Consider the following 17442-nt stretch of genomic DNA (forward strand, 5'->3'; position numbering starts at 1 on the left):
TCTCTTACAGTGAGCTCAGGTCTGCATTACTGCAGGCGAGACGTTGGTTCTTCCGCCTTTGTTGTTTGGAACATGATCTCTTTTTTTCTTTTTTGCTCTCCCAATCTTTTCTTTCTAATCACCACTTTTTTCTTTTTATTATTAATTTTCGGTGATTCCGTTATGAAGCTTTTGTGATGAGGTTTTACTTTGTGGTCTCCCTTGCTCTGCATATGTTGAAATTCTTGATTAATAATTTTCATAAAACTGGAATGACTTGAAATTATTACCCCCTTTTTAGATTCCAAATTTATGTGCACATAAAATCATTGACTGTTGCTATGTGTGAGGTGTGTGTGCATGGGTGTGTGCATGCATACGTGTGTGTTTCTCGCCTTATGTACGTGTTCTTTAGTTTGGATGGCTTCTATTGCTAAGCCTCCCGTGTCAACTGTTGTTTTCTTTTCAATGTCCAGTGAATTACTCCCTTCGAGTAGTGAACATTTCAGGTCTAAAACCTCTATGTGGTTCTAAAAATAACTTTTCTATTTTCCTCCACATTATGTTCAAGCTTTCCTTTAAATCTTTGTGCATATTGTAAACGTGTCTGCTAATTGCCTGTGTTGTCATCCATGTTTTGTTTCTGTTTACTGCACTCCCTGTGGTTGCCGCAGCACCTGCCCACATGTATGCGCTGTCACTTTTATCGGGTTGGTTTTTGTTTTTTGGTGGTTTGTTTGTTTGTTTGTTTGTTGCTGGACACCTGTATTTTGTTATTTTAAAAATGCAGATTCCTTTTACCTGGCAGTGTTTATAGTGAACCTGCTCCTTCCAAGGCTTATTTCTAAACCTTGTTGGGGAAATGTCTAAAGTCACCTTGATGCTAGAGCTATATAACCCGTCTACTGGAGCCACCATTGAATTCCCTGGACTATTAAATTCACTAAGGTCTCTTTTCCTTGGCTAGTTGAAACCCAAACATCTCCTGGAGCACTGTGAGCCTTTGTCCTTTGCTTAGCCTCTGAAAGCTCACAGTACACAGGCAGCTTGGTTGTCAGCAACAGACCAGGGGTCCAGGGGCCCTTTGCGCATCCATACCTTCTCCTCTGTGATACCTGGTCTTGGAAAGTCTCCCCAGTTCCCCCCAAGTCTTCTGCTTGGTGCTCCCATTAATAAAATGCTTCTACAGGAAGTTAGGCAGCAGGGCTTACTTTATTCTGTTCCTTTCTTCAGGAGCTTGGCCCTGGACTACATACAGTTTAGCATTTGGGAAACAACAATGTTATCCAGTCGGTGCTGTTTTCAAGTTACTTACATCAGAAAGAACAGTCCAGTGCTGCTGCTTGCATGGTAAAAGTAAACAAGGCTCCATTGATTACACGAAGTACGTTCAGTGTGGTTATCTGTTTGTCCACCCCTTCTCAGGAGGCTGGTTATAAGCCACAGAAACCATGGCTGATTAAACTGAAAAGGTGTGGAGACTCCTAAGAGAATCAGAGAGAGCATGTGGGGTTGCAGAGAGGCTAGAGGAGCTGTTGAAGATCAGCGTGACATGATGTCCAGCACATACCTCAGAGCTTTTCTGGCAAGATAACCTCTTCCAGTACTGTCGCTGTCCCTCAGCTGTCCACAGTCCACGTGCACACCTGTCACTCTGAACCAGGAACTAATCATACCACATCTAAACCACTGCCAGCTCTGAGATGCCACTTCCTGTGTCAGGAACTGACTTACATACCCACTACTGGAGCTGAGCCTCTGAGGACTGCAGCTGACAGTCAACCCAAGTCTCACTAACTCATGAGTTTGGCAAGGATGGTTAAGTCTGTAATGTCTAGCTATACTTTAAGGTTAGCTCTTCTCTTCCCACTGAGACTGAGACTCACAAACTAGATCAGTGGTTCTCAACCTTCCTGATGCTGCAGACCCTTTAATACAGTGCCTCACGTTGTGCCAAGCCCCAACTGTAGAGAGCTTTACTGAGGTGTCATGCTACCTGGCAGGAACTTGACATGACCAATGTGAAGTTCCTCATCCAGCCTTTGAGCAGGAACTCCTGTGTCAGCCATAATCCCCTACACCAGGATGGAATGCTCAGACCAAGGTGAAGCCCTTTGTTCTTCAAGGACCTGCAGTTTTCTGAGAAACACCAGCCACCTGAGGAGCAACTGAACTGGTTCTGCTGAGAAGCTTCCAGTCTTTTCCCCTTGCCTATATATTGGGAGTTCTTCATTAAACTTTGAGACCTTGAACAGCAATGTTGTCTTGGTCTCCATCTCTTTTCGCCGCCTTCCCATACATCCCCAGCTTCCCTTCTAGGTAACCCGTTCGCTGTAACTGCGGGCAGTTACACCTAACCATAAATTTTTTTTTCAATGCTACTTCATACCTGAATTTTTGCTACTGTTATGAATCGTAATATAAATATCTGATATGCAGGATATTGTCTGAAATCCTACCCCCAAAGGTGTTGCAACCCATAGGTTGAGATCCACTGAACTAGAAGATGTTTAACATTCAAAATGCGTTTCTGATGTTCACTGACCAAAACATCCACTGTGACAGAATAGGGACAAATGAATTTGGCTGGTAGATGTCATTGCCACCACCCATATCTAAACACCTCAAGTATCTGTCACCCTGAGCCAGAAACTCAATTATAGCCCTCTCAGTGCTGAAGCGTGGATTAAAATACTCATTTCATTTCTCAGGGAAATCTGTGACCCATCTTTCTTTGAAGTTTATGGGAGGGGACAATTTCCAAATTATATTTCCAGAAATCTCCAAGGAATTGCCCTCTCCTTCAGTTGAGCAGTGGGTGGTTGATAACTCGGGTCACAATGACCACTTTTCTAAGCTTAGGCATAGCAGAAAACTGCAAAACACCACTAAGGATATATGAGCTTGAATCCTCGGTGTATGGGGTATAGCCTGGATTTCTGGGAGGTGCTAAACTGGAAAGGGGGATCTAGTTACATTCATTTGGAAATGAAAGCCAAGTGAGGTAGTTTTATTAGATTTTCCCATTAAGAGCCAATGACTTTTGAGAACTTGCCTCTGTGTTTAAGTCATTAATACCTCAGCTCAAACTACGGTGCAATGTATGTTACCAGACAAAGGGATGCGGATGGGAAGGAAGGGTGTGTAGGAAGGGGAAGCAGAAGTCTGCTACGTGGCTATATGCCAAGAGATGACAGGAGAGTCCCCTGCACTTATGTGGCTACATCTGAAGGCAGGGGCACTGTGTAGGAGGAAGGGGACAATCATTTTACTTCCTTATTGATACTTCCCAGAATGAGTTTTGGAGAGGGAGGGGAGCCACACTGAGATTTGGAGTGAGCATGGGCTCCTGAGTAGGCAAAGCAACTAACCAACCATGGATGTGCGCTGGAGCCATCTTGTCTACCTCTGCACTGGACCTGACACATACTTTCAACTCCCATTAAAACTCTCATTTCCACTGCACCTCTGGGAGACCTGGGAACTCTGCTGAGCAGCAACGAAGATGTGATGGATGTCACTGGCTGCCTCTCCGGCAGAGATTCTCCTTCACAACTGCTGTCTAGCACATCAGAAGTACAAGCTCTAGTCAGAATGAAGCCTGTGCCTCAGAAGTAAGGGCTGAAGAGATCCAAATGGTCCCAACCCCTTCTCGCGATGATGGTTTTATGGATGGAGTATAGCCCCAGTGTTAGGCAAAAGCCACCCAGCATTTCACTGGCTACCCTGACAGGCTTAAGGATGAAGTGAATTTAGATTATTAGATGAAGTTTAAGGTTTCAGTTTAATTAGTCAGTCAAGGAAAACCTGCTGGTCAGAGAGGCAAACGGAAGATACAAACCCTCCTCAGGCTGTTACCAAACCCCAAGGGATCCTGTCATGTGAGCGTTCTTGAACCTCATCCTCATGGTCCAATCTCACACAATCTCTCCCCTCCTCTGTCTGACCTACTCTATTCTCCAAACCCATATCCTAATCCCTGAGTGGTCTCAGATCAAATGACAGGCCTAGGTTTGTCATTTTCCTCATCTGCCATCTTTGATGCTTTGTCCTGGAACATACAGCAAGCAGCATGAGCTTGGAAGAGAACATTTCAGGCCCTGGCCCCGCTGCTCAGCTGTGAGACCGAGCAAGGTGCTTAGTGTCTATAACGCCAACACTGTAAGAGTCAGAATTCCTTTGGTTATCAGAGACTAAAAACTAACTTCAACTCATTAGGCAAATGGGAGAGCTGAGTTAGTTCAATTTGCCCATCTGAAGGAGCCAGTAAGACCTCAGGAACGGCAGAGTCATGAACTGAAAGGGTGGGTTGGGGCTCAGGCAAGATGAACACTTCCAGTCAAACCACCTGATGACAGACTTGAAGCAAATGGTGCGGGCCTACACAGGTGGACTGATAGCTGCTGTCTACAAGTCTTGTCTTGCACAGTCATTTCAGAGATAAAGTAAGATTATCTACATCACTGGCCACCAAGTACCAGTGACACACAGGTACTGCACACAACAGCATGCTGCCAATCTCCCCTTGTTCACCATGCCCTTGCTTTTAGGACCACTGCTCGCTTAGACGGTGCCTTTGTCTCTTGCTGTAGAGATAAAGATATGTTCTTTGAATGTATGCACCCCGGTTGGAATAAGGTTTAACAAATAACCTGTCCACCTCAGATGACCCCCATTCCCCAGAAGCCCGGCGCTGCTCTTCCTTAGCCAGCGTGTGCTGGCTGCTTCCCCCAGGCTTCTTCCTATCAGCCTCAGAGCCCCAGGCCAACAATACCACTTTGCAAATCCTTCCACAGCACACCCACAGCCATGCACTGCTGCCTCCCCGGCTCTTCCAGAAGCCTGTTCTTTATTCCCTCCCACAGTCCTGATCACATTATATAGCAGCTATCTGTCTGCCCATCAGCTCCCTTCCGTCCCCCTCTAGTGAGTGTGGCTTGCCAGCTCTATGTCCCCTGCCCAGGAAGAAAGCCTGGCTTCTAGTCGACCTCAATCCATGCTTGTTAAGTGGAATATTGAATGAGGAGGAGGAAGGAAGGAATACAGGAAACAGAGAAGGCTGCCTAGACAGGCTCACTGTTCTCACACAGACCTGTGTCTGTTTCAGTGTTCACGGTTCAAACAAAAGGGAAAGTTTCAGCAGAGGCCTCTGGGATGCTTAGAAACAGAGTTGTTTCCTGTACCCAAGTTCTTGACATTTGAACACTGTCTTTGGTTTTGTTCTGCTCTGCCTTTTGGGCATTCTCTTTTTTGCCTATGGGAAAGCCAGGGTCTTGCAGAGGTCTAAATATTCCAGTTGAAGGATACGCGTACTGTCAAGGCAGTGTTCTAGATGGCCGCCCCTCCCCCAGCCCCCATCCACCAGGTGTGACTGTCCCCAGAGCTCTAATATTCTTGGCAGTCTGTCTGGCATTACTGTGGGCCAAGGGAATGAGGTCACTGTCGCCAATGAAGTCACCATCGCATGACTCATCCCACATCAGTACCCAACGTGGAGTAAGCTCTGAGATTCTCGGAGCTTCCCACAGCCAGCCAGAACCGGGGGCCCTGTGAGATGAGCTCACATTTTTTAAAGGAGAAAACCGAGGCCTCGAGAAAAGCATCCAGCCACACTACTAACTTGTGGTGCTTGGACCAAATTCAGCTTTCCAGCAGAGCTGGCTCCCACAGCTCTTTAACCTTTTCCACAGTTCCTCCTTTCAGAATACTAGTCTTTGCAAATACAGCCAGAGCTAATGGTCATACAAGCAGCAAACCTTCCTCTCTTCCCCTCCACGGGAGAGGGTCAAGACCTGACTTCAAGACAGTGTGCTGCCTTTCCTAACCTTTCAGAACTTACGAAGTAACTTTCAGGTTTATTAATGTGGTCAATTCGTGTACCTCCATTCCAATGCAATGGACAGATGCTTCCCCACGTTCACAAGGAACTTTAAATAATACTCGAAATCTTCCTGGTAGATTGAAATCAGGATTATGATTTGAAAATTGGCACCAGGGGCTCATGAAAGAGGACCTCACAGTAAGCATGTCTCCAGGTGACCCTTGAACACTGGGAATAACAGGTAACCTTTTGGTAACCACTTCCCAGGTCCCAGTTTCCCCTCCTAAATCCCAGGGGGCGAGGATATGAATGACCCACACACCTCTCAATGCATTTTCTCGCCACTATGAATTGGTGTGAGGAAGCGACTTCCCTGTCATCAACCTGCGGGGTAGGCTGCGGTGTGGGGTCAGTCAGCACAGAGTGAGCCTTCGCACTAGGACCGTAGGTTTAAAGCAGCACTTGGCAGTACAACTGGCCCTGGCCAGACAAGTGTTTCCGGACTTGCCAGACAGAGGCGCAGGGCTGGTCCTGGATCACTGGCTAAATCTCAGAGCTTGAGGATACATCCTATCTCAAGGATCACAACTGAACACTTTTGGAAGCAAAAGGAAGCCTCGGACGACGTCGCCTCCAGGGGGAGCACAAATAACATTTGCGGTCTCTCAACAAGGGCTCGCCCCTTTGTGGTTGGTTGGGGGTGCAATATGCTGCAACTCTTAGTCACCAATTTCATTGAAAATGACTCAAGCTCGTGCTGCGAAAGGCGTGGGGTGGTTATGCCGAAGAGCAAGCAATAAGCCAGGAAGAAGTCCTAGCTTTCCAGCTCAGAGATCCACCACCCTCCCAGCCTCGGCGCGCCTTTCTAATTATTGTTATTAATTATTTTTATAACCCTCTTGGCCGCTGTTCTTGATTTCTAGTTGCGTGGTGGACTTGCAGGCCGATGGGATGGCTCCTGCCTTCCAGGCAGAATTTAAATATAATACATCTGTATAATTTTGCACAATTGCGTCACCGTGGAAGTCGTCGTGGTTCCCCGAAAGGCCTCCACGTCTCCTCCCGGCACCGGGGCCTGCGGACGTTTCCGGGCTCTGGCCGCACTTTCGCGAGGAGCCCTGGGCTTCTTCCGAGCGGCTGCCCAAGAGCCCCTCCCCCAGCTCCGGTCCTCCCGGATCGGGGCGCCTCCTCCTCGGTCTCGGAGCCCGCCTCGCAGGGAGTCAAGCTAGGGTGAGCCGCAGGAGCGCACGGCGGGCGCGGGCGCGGGGCACTCGGGAGCCGCCGGGACCGCCCTCCTTCCCCCTTCCCGGCCCAGGAGGGCGGGGGCCGGGGCGGGGCGGGGCGGGCAGAGCCGCCTGGCCCCTCCCCTCCACCGCCCTCCCCAAAGTTGCCGACTCCCCTGGGGCCGGACGGTCTTATGATCCGGCGGATCCTCTTGGGGAGGCCGGGCCGGGGAGCGGGTTCGGGCGCCGAGCGGCAGGGCCAGCAGGCAGGCGCGGCGATCGGGGCCAGGGCGGGGAGCGGGGCAGCGATCGAAGCGGCGGCGGCTGCTCCCCGGGCCCGCCGCACCTTCCCCTCCGGTCAGGGGGACCGCTGCATGGGGCCGGGGGGGCGGCCCTGCTGCGCCGAGCGGCGGCGACGGCGGATCCCCCAGGCGGGCTGGGGCTGAGCCCGGAGCCGGGGCGGGGGCTCCGGGGGGACCATGCCCCGAGGCCGGCCGGCCGCAGCATGGCTCACGGGCCCGGCGCGCTGATGCTCAAGTGCGTGGTGGTCGGCGACGGGGCGGTGGGCAAGACGTGCCTGCTCATGAGCTATGCCAACGACGCCTTTCCTGAGGAGTACGTGCCCACTGTCTTCGACCACTACGCTGGTAAGCCTCTGCCCTGCTGACTAAGGGGGCTGATCCCGGGCTGGGAACTTTGGAGCAACTTTGGCAGAGCCCCCTGGCCTGCCTCCCCTGAGCGTGCTCCCCTCCCCCGCCTTGCCCTCTGCCTGGCGGCTCCACCCCCTTCCCCCGAAGCTGTGCCTCAGGTCACCCCTCGCAACAACTCCCACCCCATTCCTATCTCCCCCTTTGCCCCTTCTCTCACACTTCCCAGTCCCCTGAGCGCCCTTCTTGACCTTCCCGCGGTCTCTTCTCTTATGGCCCGAAACCCCTGTAGGGAAAACATCTGGGAACACTAGGGTAGACGTGGCTGCAGGGTTTGGGAGGGGTGGTGGTGGCAGGGGGGGGGGGTCACATTACACCTATATCTCATGCCACTTGGCAGTGAAGTGGATTCAAAGATAAGGGGGATGTTTTCTCCTGGGGAGCACCCAATGCTTCCCAGTGATTTGGGGAAGGAGGTTCCTGTGGGGAGCGAAATTGCCAGACCTCAGGTCATTGCGAGCTTCTCTCCCCACCCCCACTTCTGTCCTTGCAGTCAGCGTCACCGTGGGGGGCAAGCAGTACCTCTTGGGACTCTATGACACAGCTGGACAGGTGAGTGTTTTGGCCTCTGGCCGGTTCCCTTATCCCCATTTCTTGCCAATTCCGTGTGGCTGTGGAGGGCCTTTGGAAACTGAGGCGTCTAGGTGGGAGGGTGTGTCTTCCAGGGGCTGCCTCAGGGTCTGGTTTTTTCTTATGTCAGCAAATTAAGGAAACAAATCCAAAAGAAAACGTGAACCCCGCGACGTGAAAAGTTTTTGACTGTATGGGTCGTTACGTATGTTGCCTGGTGAGCGGGTCCCAACTCCTGTTGCAAAGTGGCAGCGGCCAATGGTAAAGCGCTCTTATTTTTAGTTGCTGATGACCAGGTCTCCCCCTCGCAGCCTCTGTCTGGTCCCTCATTGGTGAGTGGTCTGTCTGCCCGAGGAGCCTGATTGGTGGGAAATGGCATCATCTAAGATGATGGGAAGGCATTTGGTCCTGGTTATGTTTATTACAACATCATTGTACTCTGGGACTCCAGTCCCTGAAAACGTAATTTGTGGTGTTAGCAAAAGAGCACAGGGAAAAAGAAAAGAAACAACCATCATCAGCCACTCCCTGGGGTTCAGGCGGGTAGGGTTAAGAGTTCAGCACTAGTCTTGGAGGAAGAGCTTTCTATCCCCTGGAGGGCCAGGTGACTTTGTGTTTTCTTTGGCGAGATTACATGCAGAAAGGGAAGGAACACTTCTCTCCGCAGCCTCTGGCTAGTGCTTGCAAACCAGAAGGGCCAGGCTGTTCTTCTGGAGGGCTAAGGGCTTTTCTGGTTTTCTGTCTCCCTAACCCAGCTCTACTGTCTTGCCAGACCCACTTTCTTCTGGGGCTAAGGGGATAGTTTTGCAGAATTCAGCTCTGCAATCTGCTCGGAAGTCTTTGGAAGTTTCTGTGTATTATGAGGTCTCGAGAACCCTGAGGATGTGTTAGGCACTGAACACTCAAGAGTGACTCAGATCACTGAGCCTTTTATTTGAACGTGGGCTAAATGGGGGTGGGGGAGGGTGGGGGAGGGCAGGGAGAGAAATACCACCACAGATACTATATGTTAAATATGTGTTTGATTAGATTTGCCTTTTAGCATGGTAGGCTCTCAGATTCTATACTGAAGTCTTGAAATATTTTGTGGGTTTTTTGGGAGGGGTGAGGGGCTTGATTTAGCTCTGATTTCTAAACTGTTGGAGCAGTGGTTCTCAGCCTGTGGGGAAAGGATCACATATCAGCTCTCCTACATATCAGATATTTATGTTAAGATTCATAACAGTTGCACAATTACAGTTATGAAATAGCAACAAAATAACTTTATGGTTGGGGGCGTCACTGCAAAACTGTGTTAAAGGGGCACAGACTAGGAAGGCTGTGGAGCACTGAGTAGTTGGAGGAACATCTGAGGACGGCAGTGCACGGGGCCAGAGGACACCCCCTTCACTAAACTTGCCCAGCCCAGTGCTGGGTAGGGGCTGAGTCCCAGCTTCTAGGGCCTGTCTTGGTTATTCTGTAACCCCACCAACACCCCACCCCTTTCATTAGGTTTGGAGGGCATGGAGTGAACAGCAGTCAGGTGCCTCCACTTTCAAGTAGCGCTGTTGATAGACAAGGAGTTGACAATAGTTGAAAACAGAGATTTTGGAGAAGAAAGTTCCCAATTTTAATGTCTTATCCTAGCTCATGGTTACAACGGTCGTGTTTTAAACGTGCACTTTATTCAGCAAACACAATTAATATCCACTTCTACAGAGCAGATTGGGGCAAACAAGTGCTCGTGTATGCATATCTAAGTTCACACAACTTATACAAGCTTGCTGCTGAGATAAAGGACCCCCTAGCACTCCGGCGGGGTCCTGGGAAGTTACGAGGTGCGCCCGGTCAGTTAGATTGTGTGTGTGCATGAAGTTTTACAACCATTCTCTCGGTGGCAGTAGACCCGGTGGGGGTGGGGAGGGTCTGATCAGGGGTAGGTACCACAGACAAATACTTAGAGTTTGGGCCTAAAGTTATTGGTAATTTCATTTGTAATATGTAAACATAGCCATGATCAGACAAAGTGGTAGGGCTGTTGTATCATGCTAAGTAGACATCTGGGGTGTACAAAAGGAAACATTTAAGTCATGGGGTCTCTGCTGCTGGTGGGAGGGTATGTAAGAGTCTGGACCAGATGATTGCTCATGTGTCTGTGTATGTCTCTAGGCTGATTGTTAAGACCCTGCTTCTCTATAAATATATACCAGATTCACTTTATGATAATAATAGTGATCAACAAATCCATAGGCAAACATCCATATACTCAGACGTCAAGGATTTTTAGCCAGCTAGAAAAAGAGGGACTTCGGGATTAAAACATTTTGGGGTCACATCTCTACCTATGCTAGGCATGCAATTTTAACTGAATTTATTTACTTTCTCTGTAATAGTAAAATGTAGATAATTAGGATCTCCACTGCAGAAATGTAGGCTGCCTTAAATTCATTAACCTTTGCAAAAAACAGTTGGCATGAACAGTTCTTTGTGTATAGTAGGCGTGCAAATGATATCACAAGAAATTACTGTGTTCTGCTGTGGATGAGGTAATTTGGGGGGTTGGGGGTGGTTGCAAGTAGAAGACAATGTGTCATGCCTGAAGTTGATAGACTTCGCTGCCGTGCCGGATCCTGGAATTGTTGGCAGAGGTGTGGAGCCAGGGAAGTGGTTTCAGGTTCTGTGTAGAAGATGAGAAGCAAGGGGTGTATGCAGGTTTCAGTTGCTTCTTTTTCCAGAGACGGTGGACTGAGGAGGAGGATCACGGTGCTGGAAAGCACTGGCCTTCTCTCCAAACCGTTTGCTCATGTGTGTGGGTGCCTGGAATACCTACTTAAATAAACTTAGCAATGCCTCCTTCAGGTTGGCTCCTCCCCGCAGTCCACATTTTTACTCTTGGCCTTCTTGATGACTCCAGCCAAGTCCAGAGTCGGAAGCATCACTTGCCCAGCTGCCCTGTAGGAATCTACTGGTCAAGGGAGGATGGTGAGGAGATGACCTTTGGCCTTCTTGAGCAGGCTCAAGTCTATCTGACCTTTGCTGACATCAGCAGAGAGTATGCTGGACAGCAGTCCTGCCATGTGCCCTGTCTAGGGACATCTCATGCACGCACCAGCATTGCTGCTGAAGGGGATCCCCCTCCCCTTCTGGGGAATCCTAGATTGGTCCAAGGACAGCATTGCCACTTTGGCTGCCAAACATTTTGGAGTGGAAGTCAACACAGGCACCTTTCTCTACTCTGGGGGCCTTGCAGGGAGGTCTGGGGGGCCTTGCAGGGAGGTCTGGCTTTCTGCCTAGGTCTCTGTGAACGTCTCCTTTTGTGCCTGCCTCTGGGCCTTCCGTGTAGACTCTGCACTAGCCTTCTGCCTGCCCTGGGAGGGAATCAGAAAGGTGGGATTGTCCCACCACCTCTACTCTTGAGAATGGGAGGAAGTGTGGGGAACTTTCGCTGTGCTCCAACAAGCCAGCAGGGATCCGCTGGGCAGACTGCTCTCTGCCTGTGCGCTCCAGGCCTGATCCCTTCATGCTGGCAGGAAGGCAGAACCTGACACTCTGAAGAGGGAAGCACCAAGGTCCAGTTCATCCCCGGTCTCAGAATACTGACACTCAGGAGGGTGTGCGGTGGGTGGGGTGAGTTTGGGATCCCTAAAGTTCTAGATTTAGCCTCCAAGTTCACATGTATGCTTTCGGCACGTTGTTGCTATATCTGGCAACTTAAGCATCCGAGTTCAGGGTTGCACACATGAGAGCTATAAATATCCTTGCTCCAGTATCCCCTGGGGTAGCTTTTCAGTGACAAATGAGATTTATTTCACACTTGCCATAACCCAGCAGCTGTAGCTGCCCCCCTTCCCCTCACAGCTCTCTGGGCACCCAGGACGGCACTTCAACAAACGGAACCTCAACTGGAGGCCGCAGACAGGAGGTCTTCCCCTCTTCTACATTTCATGGGACAGCACCCAAGAACTGGTGCTGGGAGTGGGGTGGGGGGAGGGGCAACACGACCGCCACCTTATCAAATGCATTTTAACTTTACGTGGGGTTTGTTCACAACAGGTAGGCTATTCCCAGAGAGGAAACAGCAAGTAAGTGAGCTGGTGGGAAAGAGCCGGGTGAGTCAGAAAAAAGGTTTTTGACTTCAGGGTAGGTGTGCAGCACACAGAAGTAGGTTGTAGGGCGTGGCCACCCACATCCCACAGGCTTCGGGTTCCCTGAGGCTCACATTCCGTCCTTGAACACACAGAGCGTGAGAGGAACCCTGAACCTCTTTCAGACGTGAGCTGCAACAGGTGAGATGTGGCACCAGGCCTCTGGTCTCCCTTGGTAACACACAGCAGATTTCTTGTCTGCATTTTGCTAACCTCTGTAGAAGCTGCTTATACCCCAGGCTGCACTGTAAGACACACATGTGCTTGGCCTCCTCCTCTGGATTGAGAAGCTGGGCGGCCTGTCCACTCATAAACTGTTGCTCCTTAAAATACACTGCTTTCCTGGGTGGGACTCTGGGGGTCTCTTCCAGGTCAGGCAGGAACCTGATGGTACGGGAGTGTCCTGATGAGCCTTTGTGTTGTGTCTCAACCTTTCTGAGCGCTTTGATCAGCTTCCAACATGATTCTCCTGAGGTCTCATGGCCTTTCTAGTTTTTAAACTAATGTTTCCTGACTGGTATGCCAAGGATGAATGCTGCAGGCAGAACAAGATGCTGCTCTGTCAGCCTTGGGGGAGGGGAGGGGGGAACTGGTGAAGGGGGAGGGCTGAGCAGGTATTGCTGTGTATGCCACGGTATGGCCACAGAGCTAACTTTTTTTTCTTAGATTTATATGTGACTACACTGTTGCTCTCTGCAGACACACCAGAAGAAGGATCCCATTATAGATGGTTGTGAGCCACCATGTTGGTTGCTGGGAATTGAATTCAGGAAGAGCAGTCAGTGCTCTTAACCACTGAACCATCTCTCCAGTTCCCTCTCCCCCTTTTAAATTCTGGGCTTGGAACTTGTAGTCTCATGCCCTGGTCAGGGTCTTTTGGAGACCCTTTGTGGTTTCGTGGTTGAGTTTGAGGTTTCAGCCTAGCATCTCTCCAGGACACTATCAGTCCCTATCGGGGACGTGTGTCAGCAGCTGCAGGTACCCTGGAGGCCTCAGACACAGCAGCGGGGCTTCAGAGAGGAAAAAGGCAGCGGCAGAGAAACCAGGCAAACAAACAAATATACAAACAAACAAAAACAAAAAAACGAAACCACCCTACCAATGCAGCCTTGGGGGGAAAAAACCTGAACTATTTAAGACAGTGATGGGCTGGATTTCCTTTCACACCCCAGAGGGTTGATTTTGCCCTAATTTGGCCAGTTTGGGTCAGGGAGTGGCTTTCTTTGCCCTCAGCACTTTGTTGTTCCTCTTTCAGTGCCTGTCACAGCTGCTTGGTAGCCTGGGGAAGCCTGCAGGTGGCCAGCTGCCCCTGCCCATCATGTGCCCCATGAGTGGTGTGGGGCCACTGTCTGCCGTTGTCTCTGTGGATGCTTCATGTCTTCGAAGAGCTCCAAGATGGCCGCACACTGTGTGTCTCCACCACATCCCAGAGCCTAGCCCAGTGCCTCAGTGCTAGGCACAGACATCTTTGCTCAGCTAAAAGCTAACCAGTGGCTAAGAGCACCCGGTCCAGCTCCTTCTCTGGGGACTCAGCTGTCATCGATAAGAGGATTGTGGGTGGTGCATTGAACTACCAATTTTGTCTCTGACCTGGCTCGCTAGGCTTGCTGGTTACCAGGCTCGGGGTGGGGGTGGGGCTGCATCTTCCAGGTCCCCTGACCACAACAAGATAGTTTGGCAGTGGGACGATGGGTTTTGTGAACACCAAACCTTGTCTATATTTTCATGTGGCTAAGATCAGGTAACCAGCCATCTCCTCCCACAGCCTCTTTCCTTCTGTATGTGATGGGAGACAGTGTCTGCCTTGCAGGTTGGCCGCGAGGGTTGGGAATTACATAGTTACCTCCCTCTAGGGAGTGCCATACCTCCTGGGTTCTGGTGATGTCAGTTTGGTGCCTGCTCTGTGTCTCAGCCTTCTGTGGGGGAAAACAGTGATGAGATACTGGGAAGTGCATTGCACAACTGGCCAGCTGCAGGAGAGCGGCTGCAGGAGCCCCTGAGGGTGAGGGTGGCTGCTTTGGAGGGTACAGGGAAAGGCAGGAGGTGGGAGAGCACTGCCAGCGCGGGTGGCCTCCTCAGGCTGTGGAGTCCTGACCAGGCTCTGCTGCTTCCCACCGTGACGCCCCATCTCTCCCAAACTGATGCCCACATCCATAGAATGGGGTTATGATTGTACCTTCTGGTAGGGTCTTGGGGCCAAGTCAGAGCTTCCTGTCTCCCAATAGAGGAATTTCCAACCCTCTTAGGGTGGCCAGGAGGGACTTGGGGCGCGCTGGTGTTCAGTTTTCCTTCCAGTCGCTTACCCACGCTCCCTGTCCCCACCCAGCTCGTGCTGGGCACAGCAACTCCTTTCTCTCTGTGCCACCAAGTGCAAGATTGAGAAGCACAGCATTGAAAAAGCCCGCACGTGTGTGCGTGCGAGCATGCTTGAGTGCGTGCGTGCGTGCGTGCATGCGGCAGAGAGCACATGAGAAAGCTCACACCCTGGCGGGGGTGCTGGGAGGCAGTGTGGAGAGGGCAGGCGCGTGGGAGGCACCCCTACATGTGTCTTTGTGGGTCTGGGGTCCCTACTCTCTGCCAGCTTGAGGTGTAGGCTCGATAACTAAATTACAGACTTCCCCCTTTTGATTGACAACTTAGTAATTAGAGAGATATTAATCTGCTGCCTTGTTGCTTCTTGGTTTTAGCACAAAAGCCAGTGGAGGAGGAAGCCTTTATTGTTGCAGTTTCTTTTGTGGTGATTGGCCAAAGAGGTGAGCCAGCCTCCCCTCCAGGTTCCCAGATCTATGGAACCCCAGGGTTGATTTGGGGGCTCAGCCTTGAGTGGTGATTTCCCACAGTGCTAAGCTGTCACCGCTTTGCTTTCTCATGTCTGTGAGTCAGAGGCTAAGAGGCCTTTGTTCGTTTTGCAGAGTCAGGGAGGTTAAGTGGTTTGCTCCAGGCCATGTAGTTGGTGAAAGTTAAAAGGCGACTTGGAATCACCAGTCTTGGGGCTCTGTGCTAGCTGACACCAGTCAGCTTGTCCATAAGCCAACGCCTTGTTCCCTGACACATGTGCAAAAAAATGCAATCACTTTTCTAGAGTTGGTAGAGTGGTTTCTGGAGGTGGTTTCTAGAGAGAGGATGTCAGGGCTGGGGCTGGGGCTGTTCCAGCAGATGTTGTTCCTGGGAACCGAGGCTGTTTGTCTTTCTGCTCACACACTGTACTTCCTTAAAAGGGGCTGCCTGGGGGCGCTCAGGCCTCACTGCGGATAAGTAAGTGGACATAGCAGTCTGCCATTTGCCCAGTGTCCTGTGAACCATTATCAGACGCCCCTCAAGCCTAAGGCGTAATATCCCTCCACGCCCCTTTCTGCTCTGAGTCGCTGTGCCCACCTGACCTGCTGTCTGTCTACTGCTTGGGAACTGCCCCGCCATGACCACTTAGGGGCCACCTTTATCCCTCGCAGGGTTTTCTTATTCAGGGGGAAGTTGCCTCTTCACAAATGTAAGTCTGGGACTTGGGGTATACACAGTGGTAAAGAGCTCGCCTGCTATGTACACTGAAAAGAAACTGTCTCTTTCATCCAGATGCGGCCTCCCATGGCTTCATTTGCCACTTGCTACCTATAGTTCACCTGCTTGGGCAATCTGCGTGGCCACCATCATCCGTGGGCTCCCAATCCTCTAGCGTCTAACTTTCTGTGGTAGAATCTCTCTAGCTTCTCCCCTAGCCAGCCCATAAGCAGTCCCTGAGAACCAAGTCTGGGCTGAGGCCTGCAAGGGTAGCATGGCCTCCATCTGGGGGTGCTGAGGAGGTCAGGGTCTGCCCTTCTGTAATGAATTCCTACTGAGAGCTGAGTCAGAGCAGGGCTTCCCAGACAGGCAGAGCCAGACGGGATCCGTACACGCACTGGCTTCTCAAAGTGCACGCCTTTCTACCATGGCCTGCCTGGGAATTTGTCAGGCCTCTTAAGTCTTAGGATCGACCCCATCTCCTAAATCGCAAGCTTGGTGAGATCACTGTGGCTCCAGACTGGATGACGGATTCTGATATAGGCCAAAAAGTCGGAGCTGCACAGATGCTGTTTGTGAGACCTGGTGTCTCCTCTCAGCAAGCCGCTTTCTTTATCCACCTTACACACGGTCCCAGTGTCTGGAGACCATGACTGAATGTCACGCTTACCCATCTCTCCTAATATTCTGTGGCCTCCTTCCTCATTTTGAACATGTGTTGGGTGGGACTCTCCACACTGCCTTAAAGAATGGACTCCTCACAGCCCGCCTGTGCACACAGGAGACAAATGGAGGGGAGGCGCCAGGTGCAGACCTTGTCTCCATGAATGTGATGTCTGCCCTAAGGGTGTGCAAATAGTAGACTCCACAGGTATCCCTCGGTGAGGTCTTCATGCCAAGCCATGTTCTCTCCTGCCTACTAAGTAACTCTACAGATATGGAGATATGGTCTCCTTAGCGGAGGTTTGCTCATGGTATCAAACCCCGTGTCCAGCCAGGATGTCGGCTTGGCTTTATGTTGTCTTAGTTCCATAGGAGTTGATGGGCGGTGGCACCTTCCTGGTATTAAACAGGCAGAGCCCAGCGGCTGGGGGCAGAGGAAGGGCTGTGCCGCTCAACGCCCACCTTGGCAGTAATCGCTCTTCCAACATGGCTGACCTCTGTGCTCTGTGGAGCAGCCTCTCTCTTCACTCCTCTGCTCCCTTCCTTTCAAATGTTATCTTTTTGTTTCCCTTATTTTTTTTCTGTTCCAGTCTCGAAGCACCATCCTTTGAATAGCATAGCAGTCAGCAGTGTGAGTGAGCTGGCTCTGCAGGCCCCTGGTCGGAGCTGCCACTGGGGGTGCTTACTTCAAACTCGCCAGTTCAACTGAAGCCCCTGGTGTCTCCAGCTAAATTGCAAATGGCTATCCTCCATGGTCAGCTGGGTCAGGGCTCGCTCACTCTTATTACCTGAAGGTGTTTCTAGAAGCTTCCTTGGCCCTGAAAACCTGGGGACAGAGCTACATGTGGGGAGAGGACAAA

The 17442-nt window shown here is 50.9% G+C and overlaps 1 protein-coding gene across 2 annotated transcripts in view; it reads left to right on the forward strand.

Moving 5' to 3' along the window:
- Positions 1 to 7169: 7169 nt before the first annotated feature.
- The window catches only part of Rhoq (ras homolog family member Q), a 32934-nt gene continuing 22661 nt past the window's right edge, over positions 7170 to 17442 (forward strand). The window contains exons 1-2 of one of the 2 annotated variants that reach the window (XM_052186519.1): positions 7170 to 7670; positions 8224 to 8282. In XM_052186519.1, the coding sequence (XP_052042479.1) occupies positions 7529 to 7670; positions 8224 to 8282 (201 nt within the window). In that variant the 5' untranslated portion in view covers positions 7170 to 7528. The remainder of the gene's footprint in view (positions 7671 to 8223; positions 8283 to 17442) is intronic. The other variant, XM_052186518.1, reaches the window with a different exon arrangement.

Source organism: Apodemus sylvaticus, chromosome 6, assembly GCF_947179515.1.
Source record: "Apodemus sylvaticus chromosome 6, mApoSyl1.1, whole genome shotgun sequence".
NCBI classification, from domain to species: domain Eukaryota; kingdom Metazoa; phylum Chordata; class Mammalia; order Rodentia; family Muridae; genus Apodemus; species Apodemus sylvaticus.